Here is a 13,521-nt window from a genome sequence, read left to right as displayed (position 1 = left end):
TCTGTGTCAAATTCAGCCATCCTCTCCAATTTTTATCGTATTATATTCCACATGAAGCTCTTCAAAGAACACACTGATAATGTAAGAAAATACCTTATAGAATGAATATAATGCAAAGAGAAATAAATATCTTTTTATTTTTCACATCTACTGAAAATAATTACTAAAAGGAAGGTTTCCATTGAGCAAAATCCTCTGGTGGGATGAAAAGTTATATAGCATTTGCCACTAGATTAAGTCCCTTAAGCCAACAAAGAGAAAGACAAGGGGTGACATGACAGCTGTCTTCTAGTACTTGTGCGGCAGTTTCAGATATGAAACTTATTCTTCAAAGCACCTAATGTTAGGACTAGAAGTGATGAATGGAAGTTTGTTAAATAAAGATCCCACTTAGAAAAGTGAGAGCAATTAACCATTGGAACAGCTTGCCTCCCAGGTTTAGGGTGCTCCATTACTGGAGATTAGACATTTTTTTGAATGAATCCTGCTTTGGGTAGGAGATTGGACCTGAAGACCTCTAAGGTCAGTTCTAGCTCTTTGATATTATGACTCTATGACACATCTGTATTGAGCCTTCAAGCAAAACACAGAGTGTGCCTGGGTACTTATCTTTTATTGTTTGCCATAATTTTGTTTTGTTTTTATAGATAATGACACATGTGCCCTCCAAATTGCATATGATATAAGTGAATTTATTTTAATATCTTCTTTTTAAAAAAGAATTGCATACATGATATTGGAAAGCAATAATTCTAATCCTTTTAAAGCAATTTATAAATATAGAATATTTTGAAATATCAACTACTTTAGAATACTTAGTTTTCTTTGTTCTTTCTCTTTGGGGTGGGGCTTCTCAAATACTTTGGAGAACTTAGAACAGAAGTTTGTCGTTCTGTACATTGTGCAGAATACTCTTTTTGCAGAATGTTTGGTTAAATTATCAGGTTTAACTTCTGTATCATTATACCCAAAGGATAAGCTGCAATGGTATGTCATCATAAACATATTAAGCAATACAAATCTAATAAGTTTTAGAAACAGAGGACTATTTGCTTCTTTAAGATATTCAAACCTGAACTCATTACTTGTGATGGGTATGACTCAATGGTTATGCCTTGTGCAATGGCTTCTATTTTGGTGGGCTGGGGATTGAACCAGTTAATGAGCTTCCTTGATCATCTCATGTTTCATAGGTGGTATCTTGACTTCAATCAAAAACTCAGCTGAATTACAGTTTTTACAGGAAGAAATGGAAATATTTGGATCTAGGGATTTTTGGATAGGCATGTATAGTAATCAGGAAGGTAATTATTTAACTAATATTTATCTTTATGGCTACTAATAATAATCCTCTAGTGAAACACTGCCTTGATATGGTTTGGGGGCTTGTGAGCACTGGGGAAGATGAGAGATATGCCAGATATTCAATCATACCAGACAAGTCTTATCAGAGATGCTGGACAAAGAATGTCTCTCCCATAAAGAATATGGTAAGATATGATTTACAGAAACCCATACCAGATCAGTTATCATCCTGGACCAAAAGGATCACATTTAGTGATAGAGTTTCTGGATATCTCATGACAAATGGACTTCAGGACTGTTGGCTGAGTAACTCAGAGCCAACAGCTGCAGGATTGCTGGATGAAAAGTTGTTTATTCATTGCAAGACAAAGAAATAATGATCTGTTATTACAAATCAAGCCCAAGAGAAGAAGAAAAGAATGTCCAATTCTCGAAATAACAACTTTCAGAACAGAAATATCAGAACAGAGGTTATTGATTAAGGAGATTATTTGTAGTTCAGAGTTGAAATGAGGGGGCTCTGAACTTGTTTTTTTTTTCTTGTAGATGTTTCATTACCCAAAATATGTAACAAAATCAGTGCTAGCAAGGATGGGGTTTGCTCTCAATTTATATTCTAGTGACTTCTGCTATCGGCGTTGGTGGGACTGGTCTTGGAGGTTTTTGGTTGGGTGTTTATTATTAGCTTATTTGGCAGTTCCTTCTTTGGGGTATTATTTACTTGACTGTTAGTCTGAGGTTAATCTTGGTGTTAACCTATGCTCATCTAGGTATTGATTGCTGGTCAGGAGGGTTTTGGTGTTTTTGTTCCCTTTTTGGCTTGTTGATTGTCTCTTTTGCACAGTATGTAGATGTTGTTTATGTCTATGTGTCTATAGAGGGCTAATTTTTCAGAGCTTAAAGAAATTTTAGGGGAAAAAGCCATAGGATATATATTTTCATCACAATGTAGTTCTTTTTCTTTTTAATTATTATGCTATATATTTCTTTTATCTTTAGGCGAATGGCTATGGCAAGATAAAAGTGAAGTCGCTTTTGTCAACTGGAATAACCAAGACGATGGACAATATGATAAAAAAGAGGCCTTTGGGAGCAGATGCGTTTACATGAATACTAAAACTGGATTTTGGTTCCCTGAGAACTGCCATTATTATCCATCAAAATCATTTATTTGTAAAATAAACAAAAGTGAGCCTTGTTATGATTTTTATCATAATATTAGATTGAAAATATTATTTGTGTACTGAATAGACATTAAATCAGAGTTTCCTGACCTTTCTGGCTTTGCAGACCAACCAGGAAGGGGGGGAGGTTCCATGTGAGCAGAGGGCAAGCGTGTATACACAGCTTCATTTGTACCTGCTGCTCATGCAAATGGAATGTGTGAGCCCAAGTGCTTGTTGGCTGCTTACACAAGTAGGGATGCATGTTGGCTGGCGTGCTCGCTCACCACTTCCAAACCCTAGTTTCAAACAGCTCAAGGCCTGGTAGTGGGGACCTCTGCATTAAATTACAGTTTCCGAAAATACTCCTTGGATACTTTTTAAATATATCCAAGGATATTTGAAAAGTTTTCTTGATGAACGGATTTTTCTAGCAACATATTTTAAGACAGTGGTTCTCAACCTTTTTAATGCCGCGACCCCCAACTGGTCGTAAGTCGAGGACTACTCAACCAGTCGTAAGTCGAGGACTACTCAACTAGTGCAGCACCGTTTGCAGAATGGGACTTTTGGCGGGCTCAGCAGGGCAGAGACAGCCTGGACAATTCCTATTGGCTTTTGAAAGCCAATAGAATTAGACTCTATTCAAGAGAGTCTATTCTATTGGCTTTCAAAAGCCAATAGAATAAAAGGGAGTAGCACAGCTAAGGAAAAGGGGAAAAAATGGCGGACTGCATTGTTTGGCGACTCTCGTGAAATGGTCATTTGACCCCAAATGGGGTCCCGACCCACAGGTTAAGAACCACTGTTTTAAGAGATCCCATCTTGATCTATTGTTATCATCTTTTGTTGGTATTATTAATTTTCTTATATCTTTTCTTATTTTTTTGACTGTTAATTATAATTTATTTACTATAAAATACATCATCTGGCTTTCTTTCTTTCTTTCTTTCTTTCTTTCTTTCTCTCTCCTTCCTTTCTATCATTTTTCTCCTTATTTAATTTCTGTTTCAAATAATTTATTATCTGAAATAAAATAGTTTGAGTAAAAGTAGAATAAATTGAAAAATATATTAATTTTTGATACCAGTAATTGAATATCATATTTTAATATAGATAATATATTTTAACAACTGATAAAAGCTTAATGAAAAAATTTCCTTTGCATCATTTTCTGCCCTTTATTTATTATGTCAACTGTTTTATAGCATTAATGAATTGGTCCCGTACTCACAGGTCACAGAACTAAATAAAATATCAACAGCCAAGGATAATGCTACCTAAAGTGTATTTCATAATATTTTAGACAAATGTCGAAAGTAGGAAACTTTGGATTGCTTTGTATCTGTTATTACTTCTGACATTTTGTATTTTTAGTTATCTATTCTACCTGCAGACTAAAATATTACTTTCATTCTTAATTATTTCTGAAAGATGCTTTAAATACAGTCAAGAAAGTTTCATTAAGCTAATGAATATCCCATGAACTCAGATTTATATCAAACAATATCAACTTTTAATGGAAATCCAAATATTTCTGAAAAAAACCTGACATTATCCTATAGTGTATAATTCTTCTGGACTCATAAAGTTTCACTGTAAAAATATGGTGAATTATATGTGATTCAGAGAATTCATTTTTTTAAATTTGCCTTGCATATCCTTCATAGTTAACTTTGTGGGGTGCGGTAATGCATATACAGTAGTTACATACTGAAAAGATATTTGATTATTTTCTAGTTATTGACGAATCAGCTGTAAAGCCTACAGAAATACCAGGTAAGAAAGTACTTTTAAAAGAGGTAAGAATGTTATTTTTAAAGTTCAGTAAAGTTTTAAAGTTCAGCTCTGAAGCTGAGAAAATTCTAATACATAGTTCAAATATAGAAGAACATATTTTTGTCGATTGAAAGAGTTAGATGATAACAGAATGTATTTAGCGTTATGAAGACTATCTCCACTAAATTGTTAAGTTACAATATTTAATTTTTTTTACATAATTTTCCTATATTAATAGAATGAAAGCCATGAAGATCCCTGAGATGGCTCCCAGTTGCCATTTTCTTTTCTCAGAATGTATCAGAAATAATATTATTCTTGACAACCTTGCGATTTTGGCAAATGCTACCCAAATATCATAGCTATCAATCATAAACCACTATATTTTTATAGATACAATATATCATCAAATTATCATTATATATTAGAAAAAATAAAATGAATCGACAGTTTTCTAACATGTTTTGTTGCAGAATAGAAAGAAAGAGAGAGAGATATGGGGGAAAGATTAAAAAATAAATAAACCAATCAAAGATAATATAAAATCTCATTAGATATCTAAGCGTTTTTGTTTCCATACTGTCAAAGTCCAAAACTGTATTCCTAATTGCCCATGCAATAGAGGAGATCAGTTGGATGATATTTCTGAAACCAAGTCTTGAAAGTCTTCCTTCTTCACTTAATGTGATTGAATAATTGTGATTGTGTTCAGTTAATTTTGATTATTTTCAGTTCCCAAATAAATTAGCAAAAAGTAATAGCCATAGCAATTCATAATTATTTTTGCTGTGGAAGAACTCACATTTCCTAGCCTCGCTATTGACATCAAAATACTTATCTTCCACAGGCAATAAGTATCAATTTGTTTTGGGATCTGTAATGAATGGGAAAAGACAATGCATTACAGTTACTTCCTTTTACTGAATTACATTTCGTAAATTCTTGGGATTGGTAGTTGACTGTTGTTGGCTCTGCCTTTATTAGATGACGAGATAGGATGCAATCTCTCTTGCCTTCTTTCTTAATGTAAAAAAGAAATGTCAGAGTTTTATCATAATATAACTGTATTCAATGCCTTTTTCTTCTCTCTGGTATTTCAGTGCAGAAAGGAGTGGCACCTCGAACAGCACATGGCACAGCTGTGGTGGTAGTTGTGCCAATTATCTTCATAGCCATCGGTGCAGGAATCGCAGCCTATATTTTCTACAGAAGAAGAAGCCGACCACAAAAAGTCTCTGCTGGATTTGACAATTCTTTGTATAGTGACAATGTGGTTATTCTACATAAGGATTCACAATCTCCTGTAGACAAACAAGAATTAAATGAACAAATATAACTGGTCCATTGGATACAATATATATAAAATTCAAAGTTTTGAATTACTCTGTTTGTAAATTAATACTTTAAAATTTATTGTTCAGACTCATGATATGAAATGACTGAATTTATTACAGTTAATGAATTAAAATATATTCTGTTCAGTATACTTTCAAATTAAAGTTTGTTTGTTTTGTAAAGTATCATTTCTTTAATCCAATGGCAACTGAAGGACTGTGAGAATTCAACAAACAGTTTAGGTTTAGGTTTATCTTTTGTCAATTTTCAAAAAAAAAGACATAGAAAGAGTTTTTTTTCACACTGTGTAGACAGTATACAAAAGTTATTTCTTTATTAAAGATCTTCTACCACAGTGAATGTTTCATTAAATCAGTTATGAATAAGATTCCCCCTTCAAACCTAACTTGAAATGAGGTTTCAAAATCAAAAGTTATACCATCTAAACAGTGTTTGAAATTACAAGTTTCTATTACTGAACCGGCAGGGCTTTTTTTGTCATAGAATGCACCGGAATAGTGTTCCGGCACCATTTTTTGACGAATTTTCCAATGTTGTGTTCTTTTCCTATTGTTGCCCTTCCTATCCTCATTTGCTTTTGAAAATGTCCTGCTGGCAGTACAGTGCAAGTGGGATCCCTTTTGGTGCTGTCTGCCTCCTCTAGGAGGAGCCATGAAGTGCCAAAGCATCACAGCCAGAGCTGGGTCAGACCATGTGGTGGTGGGAGACACATAAACATGGAGGCCATCTTTCATGAGAGGGTGAGTGAGCCTTTTGCCTTCCCTTACAGAAGGTGGGGTATGAGGTTAAAAAGAGGCAAAGCGAGAAGAAAGAAAGGCGGCTGACATGGAAGCTTGCCTGACAGCGATTCCTTGGGTAATTCAAAGGCTGGGATGTCTACGAAAATCTCTTTTTAGTCTTTTATACTTTATATTCAAACTGCAGAGGGGAGGAATAAGAATAAAGCCAACGTCTTGTAATTCAGAGGTATTATTATTAATAATAATATGCAGTGCTTTTTTGTAAAAAAAAAAAGGTGATGGAACTCACACACATCATACAACCTGCCTTGCCTATCCTACAAAGTTCCATCCAAAAAAGGTGCTGGAACTCCGTTCTGGGCGTTCTATGACAAAAAAAGCCCTGATAATGTGTATTAATTATGTATTGGTCAGATGTAAAGGTAGACCCAGTGGTAAGATTCAAACAATTTAACAACTGATTCTCTACAAACAGGAGCAGGTGGTACTGCCACAAGGCAGGTGAGGGAAGGGGAAGCTGCCCCATGCTCCCCACTTACAGTGCCGAAGGGTCCCTGCAGCCAGGCCTACCACACCCCAACACCTGTCACACCTTGCCTGTTCGGTAGTGACTTCTTCCACTTTCTCCTTCCTCCTCCTTTGAACAACCCTTTATTCCCCTTGCTGCTTTTTCATTCCCAGATCTCTGTTTATCCGGACCCTGTGCAGAGGGTTTTTGGAAACGAAGCTCCGCAGTGATTAGGTGGGGTGGGAACATTCCCTTCACTTTTGGATCAGCTCCAAAATGGGCTGGAAGGAGCGGTCTGAGGACACCAATTTGGCTTTGCAGCAAGCAAGGAGATTGGAGGCTGCTGGATTTTCACTGCCATACCGCTTATTGTTTACATTTCTTTAAAGATTACTTAATGCAGAATGCGGATCCTTCCTAAGTAAACTTTAAAGAAACTTAAACAGTATGGCAGCAAAAATCTGGCAGCAGGAAAAAAAACCTCATCTCATGCACAGGGAATCTGCACCACCCACCTCCCCCCATGCCTCTGCCTGCGTGCTCGGCCTGCTAAACCTCATTTCTAGCAGGGTGATAGATTTAGCAAAGGCACAGAGGGGAGGTGGATGGTGCAGATTCCCCTTGCATGAGAAGTTGGCAAAGCAGGAAGCAAGTAGCAGCGCCAGTAGCAAGAAGGGCCACTGAAAACAGCAGAGCGTATGTGTGCATCTGCCTTGCCCGAGTCAGCACTGCTCTCCATGGCATGCTGCAGCTGATCTGAGGTATGGAGAGCCCAGCTGACAGGTGTGCACATAGCAGACGCGCATGAGGAGAAAGGCAATTGGCAACGCCAGCAACAAGAAGGGCTGCCGAAAAGAGCAGAGTCTCTGTGTGTGCCTGCTACAAGCCTGCCCCTGCTATACATTTCAGGATAATATTCCTTTCTGGATTTTATCATTTGGACAAAATGTATGCCTGGGAGTTCTGGATCCATGATCACTCTGTTCATGCTTGCAGCCTCTTTCATAAAGCTAAAATTGAAATGAGTAGCAGTTACTGATATTTTAGGAGGAGGAGGAGAAAGACTTTAACTTTCAAAAAGGATTGTATTTGCTAATCTAGAACGGGGCTTTTCAACCCATGGTACATATACCCCTGGTGGTACATTGGCATCTGGCAGGTGGTACGTGCATGATGGGTTGAAAAGCACTGTAAAAAGAAAATGGATTAAAAAAGTGTAAAAGTGTAGCATAGGGATGAGCTGAAGTAGCAGCAACATAGCACAGATCTGTGAAAGAGTCATCTGGACCCTCAGTGTTGCTGGGGCTCTGCTGAGCACCCAGGATCCACGCTGGGCTCCAGCTGATTGACGCTTCTAGAAGGAGCATGCAGCCTGGAGAAAGGAGTCAGTTGCAGCTACACTGAAGACAAGAGGAGGAGGGGGAGAGAGGAGAGGCTATAAAATAGACATGCCCACGGGGTGTGTACATTTGGCCCGGGGATGGCCTGGAGACAGCAAAGGGCCGGCCCCTGCTTCCTAGGGCCCAGCCCACTCCAGCCCGCAATGAGAGGAAAAACCTGAATCCAGTGGGCCAGAAGCCAGCCCAGCCACAGCGCCCATACAGTTCCTTCTTCTCGGTCCCTAGGCCCAGGCGCAGTCACGGCTCCTCACCATAACTGGGGCTGAATTTGCAAGTATGTCCATCCACTTCACCCAGCAGGCCCGTCGGGATCAGGAAGACTCTGAAGGAGGTAGCTGCGGGTTAGCCAGTGTGACTTGTTCCATTCCAACCCAGCTGTTCTGAGTCAGCTGTGTCCTGTGAGTGGCATCAAACAGGCCACACCCACCTGCTAGGCAACTGGTGGTACTCAAATATTGCCATATCAAAAAATAGTGGTACAATCTCTGAAAAGGTTGAAAAGCACTGATTTAGAGAAGAGAACTGAATTTTCTCATTTATACGTGCAGTTATGTATTCAAATCTAGAGAAATGGGTAATTTATCTTTTTGAAAAATGTCTGCACATTTTTCAATAACATACCCATTATTTATGATTGTTGGCCCCTAAAATACTTTCCCCTATTTCTATATGCGTGAAGGAAACCATGTTACAATTTTCAAGTAAGTGTGAATTCCAAAGAACTCTATTCTAGTTCAAATAATAATAAGATTAGAATAGGAATAGACAAATTTTCAGCTATAGCTTGTAGACTCCTTCATTTACCATGAAACCTGGATTTATTACAGTTGTTCAAGAAATATTTAGGACAGCAAGTTGATTATCCCTGGTCCACATTTTGGGAGTACTTATTAGTTGGTAAAAAAAAAAAAAAATCTCTTTTGAGTTGATCTCAACTCCTAACAACTTCATGGTTACACCCTGGTTTTCTTGACACTAGTAATGAAATATCACATTGTCATCTAATGTGATATTTTTCACCCCTTAAAATAGCCTAATGCCAAGGAATTCCTTGGAGGTCTTTTATCTAAGTCCTAATTAGGGATGACCCTGTGTAGCTTCTGAGCTCAAGCAAGGCTCAGCAGCATACATTAGAAGCTAAATTCTGACACTTTGTGGATAATGCTTAGAGTGTAATTGCCTGCTTAAAAATATACTGCTGTTCCTGGCTCCTGAATGTATCCATCAGACCTGAATACAAATAGAAGGGCACATGTTCAAACAGATACATATGGTATTTCCAGGGCTTTTTTTCTCATAGAACGCCCAGAACAGAGTTGGATGGAACCTTGTAGGGTAGGCAAGGTGGGTTGTATGACGTGTGTGAGTTCCGGCACCTTTTCTTTTTAGAAAAAAAGCACTGGGTATTTTTATTTAACTATTGTCAAATTTATATCCATAAATAGGGTCTTAATGCTCCTGCTATAGCTGATGCTAAATAGTAAAAAAAGTACAATAATTAAAGAGAAGGTAAAACAGCTTCTTTAAAACAGAGAAATTAAAAATTTTAGCTGGCAATGGAAGATAACCTATCCCAACCCCAGCCAAATCGAAAATATGCATTGGGCTTATAACCCTCTGAGACAGCCAATGAAGTCCTGAGGCAGGACCAGATGAACAACTGAGCTTTGATGGAGAAATTGGAGTCCTGGGATTCTTTAGAACCATCCTAGAAATTGCCTCTGCATGTTGGAGGTTCTGAGAAGCCTTCTTTGTGTACCTGTGAATGGGAAACAACTTGAGCAAGGATTGGTGAAGTAAGGCTTCTGATTACAATAGAAAGGATATTTACTTATGGGGACTACATTAGGAAACTGGGCAAAGCCTAGTATCTACATAGCTACAATTTGCCAGGAAAAGTGTCAAGATGTATGGACTTCAACTTCCAGAATTCTCCATTGATGCATCTTAAAATGAGAAACAAGGTCAAGATACAGTGTCCTAAAAATAGTGTTAGATGATCTCTTAAATCAAAAGGGCCTGTCCATAGGTCCTTGGGGAAAAAAATGGTTTTAGAAAAACACACCGTTTGGAAACAGCATATCACAATGTACAACATTTTTAGGTAAGGTGAATAATACATTTGGAGGGACATGGGAAGTTAATAAAATCAAGTAAGCCAAATACTGGAGCAGAAACATCCTGGACTGAGTTCTTTGCTTATATTTTTTAAGTATGCCTAGTTCAGAATTTGAGCAAAGCTGCTGCTTCTTTTATACAACACACTATATTGTGGCACACTTTTCTAATGGGAACCTCTTAAATTTTTCCAAATTCCCACCAGCCAGGCTGGCTGAGAATCCTTCTAACTATAGATCTAGCATTATTGGTGGATGCTAGAATGGGAAGAACTTTATCAGTTCATGGGAATTTATGAGACAAAATTTGTGGAGAGAAAAATGAGAGAAAAAGTCTACAATTAAGGCAAAGGCTAGAAACTAGGAGACTGTGAGTTCTAGTACTATCGTAGATCAATCTGAATAGAGCTGAATGGGACCTCAGAGGTCTTCTAATCCAACCTTAGTAATAGTAGTAAAGTTGGAAGGGACCTTGGAGGTCATCTAGTCCAACCCCCTGCTCGGGCAGGAAACCCTACACCATTTCGGACAAATGGCTGTCCAGTCTCCTCTTAAAAACTTCCAGTGTTGGACCATCTCAGACAAGTGACTGTCCAGTCTCTACTTTAAATCTTCCAGTGATAGAACGCCCACGATTTCTGAAGGCAAGCTGTTCCACTAGTTAATTGTCCTCACTGTTAGGAAGTTTCTCCTTAATTCCAGGTTGCTTCTCTCCTTGATTAGTTTCCATCCATTGTTTCTTGTCCTGCCCTCTGATGCTTTGGACATCCAAATACAGATAGACTTCAGATGCAGCCCTAACTTTGCAAAAGACATTTTAAGGATAAAAAGAAAATTACTTGTGAAATATGTAATTTTCAGACGCATTTAATAGCCAATTAAAGCAAATTATTCACTTTTTTTACTAATATATACATAAACTATGGACATGATTTCAAATTTTGATATGTTCCTATTGAAGATTTATGATGGGCCAAACATACATTCTCTTCTCATTGGAACATATTGTGAGGTAAAACCATGTTCTTTCACCTCCTTTGGAAACTCCGTCACTCTCCAATTCATCTCCGATTCTTATGCTAATGGAAAGGGGTTTCTTTTGGACTGGTATGCAATGGAAGCATCAGCAAAGGCAAGAAAGAACTTGCCTATAGGTTTGTCTCCAGTCCTCTTTTCTATTGTTAACTTCGTTTGGGGAAACATAAATATGTTGTTTTCCCTGAATAACTGTTAGCATAGCTTTTGTTGATAGTGTTAGAGAAGATGGCTCCCTACTTCTTTTTACATTTTTCAATTCAGTTCAATTCACCTCACAGTGTTGTTGTTGTGAGGAAAATAGGAGGAGAAAAGAGTATTATGTATGTTTGCTGCCTTACAAAATAACTAACTAAATAGATAAATAAAATAATGGAAAGTTTAAGATCATGCCAATTCATTATGTTCCATTGGAGACAATAGTCTTGCACCAATTCTATCCATTGTATATGGCCGAGAACTTCCTGCCCCCAGAAACTGAATGTAATGCTTCTTTCCACAAAGAAGTATTATTGGTACCTTTTAAAATTACACTTGTACTTCCTCTCTAAGTTTAAAAATATAGGAAGGGAAGAAAAAAAACCAGGAAAATATTATGGTCTTATATAATCAGAAGATATAGTCTAGATAAAATTTTCTCAACATATTTCTTCTGTGAATCTGTTCTAAGCACAGAACAATAGAATCAGAAATGTAGTGGTAGCCCTGAACTTTCACAGATCATTTGGTCACAGTTAATGAATCAGGCAAACAGGAAAAATCCAATTAAATCAAGCCAAGCAAAGTTTTCAAGGTGAAGGCAGTACTTTCGTTTGAAATCCATGAGAAGAAGTCAGAGTTTCAAAATACAAAATGGCTGGTCACAGTGCTTCAAGGGGTAAAAATATTATTGCCATCATGAGCTGTTATTAGAGAGATTTATATTGAAGATAACAATGAAATCTCCAGTTCTGGAAAGTCCAGTTCGATGCAGCTATGCCTATAGCCAAGACACTTCCAATTTTACGCAGGAGAAAACCTGAATAACCAAAGACCTTCATACAAACACCCGCGAAAACCTCAGAAAACATATATATGTATATATGTTAAGAAGCTTGAAATAGCTATTCCAGTTCTCCCTTTATTCTTTGTTAGCAATCTAAAAAAAATGTGTGTGTGTGTGTGTGTGTGTGTGTGTGTGTGTGTATATGTTTTCTGAGGTTTTCGCAGGTATTTGTATGTAGGTCTTTGGTTGTTCGGGTTTTCTCCCGCGTAAAATTGGAAGTGTCTTGGCGACGTTTCGACGAAGTCCCATTCGTCATCTTCAGGCTGGTGTTTTCAGCTTCGTGCTTGAGCAGCAATGTGTGGTCTTAGCTGTTTCTTCCTTTTAACTGCCAGTGGGGGTATGAACTGATTGGGTGGGAGCTTGGCTGTGTTCTGATTGGGTGGAGGTGTGTTCTGAATGGTTAGGGGTTTGGCTGTGCTCTGATTGGCTGGGGGAGTGTTCTGTTTGGTTGTGCTCAGGAGGAGGTTGAGCACAACCAAACAGAACACTCCCCCAGCCAATCAGAGCACAGCCAAGCCCCTAACCATTCAGAACACACCTCCACCCAATCAGAACACAGCCAAGCTCCCACCCAATCAGTTCATACCCCCACTGGCAGTTAAAAGGAAGAAACAGCTAAGACCACACATTGCTGCTCAAAGCACGAAGCTGAAAACACCAGCCTGAAGATGACGAATGGGACTTCGTCGAAACGTCGCCAAGACACTTCCAATTTTACGTGGGAGAAAACCCGAACAACCCAAGACCTACATATATATATATATATATATATATATATATATATATATATATATATATCCTAAATTTTTGGATTGCTAACAAAGAATTAAGGGGGACTGGGATAGCTATTTCGAGCTGATTAGCTCTCATCAGCCAGACATACCCTTCTGAGATTCGAACCTGGGCTGCTTGCAGCTGTGTTGACCTCTAGACCACAGGCTCTTTCTCACTTTGTCAGCTGTATCAGGGAGGGAAGAGACCAGGGGAGGAGATTTATCTTGAGTGTTTTATATATATATTGCGGATTTTCAGTTTAGCTTTTTCCTTCCATCTTTTTGAATCATTGAACACCT

At 37.9% G+C, this 13,521-nt stretch overlaps 1 protein-coding gene and 1 pseudogene across 1 annotated transcript in view; both read left to right on the top strand.

Moving 5' to 3' along the window:
• LOC120302704 (macrophage mannose receptor 1-like) overlaps positions 1-5,617 on the top strand; it is a 45,775-nt gene extending 40,158 nt beyond the window's left edge. Inside the window, exons 24-27 of the mRNA XM_039331529.1 lie at positions 1,194-1,304; positions 2,305-2,493; positions 4,209-4,247; positions 5,348-5,617. Of these exons, the coding sequence (XP_039187463.1) occupies positions 1,194-1,304; positions 2,305-2,493; positions 4,209-4,247; positions 5,348-5,583 (575 nt within the window). The 3' untranslated portion in view covers positions 5,584-5,617. The remainder of the gene's footprint in view (positions 1-1,193; positions 1,305-2,304; positions 2,494-4,208; positions 4,248-5,347) is intronic.
• A 2,910-nt stretch (positions 5,618-8,527) lies between these two features.
• LOC120302703 overlaps positions 8,528-13,521 on the top strand; it is a 65,200-nt pseudogene continuing 60,206 nt past the window's right edge.

This window comes from Crotalus tigris, unplaced genomic scaffold, assembly GCF_016545835.1.
Source record: "Crotalus tigris isolate CLP2741 ecotype Arizona unplaced genomic scaffold, ASM1654583v1 scf7180000024437.13266115, whole genome shotgun sequence".
Taxonomy (NCBI): domain Eukaryota; kingdom Metazoa; phylum Chordata; class Lepidosauria; order Squamata; family Viperidae; genus Crotalus; species Crotalus tigris.
The sequence above is the reverse complement of the archived record's forward strand: the minus strand, read 5'-3'. Positions and strand labels throughout refer to the sequence as shown.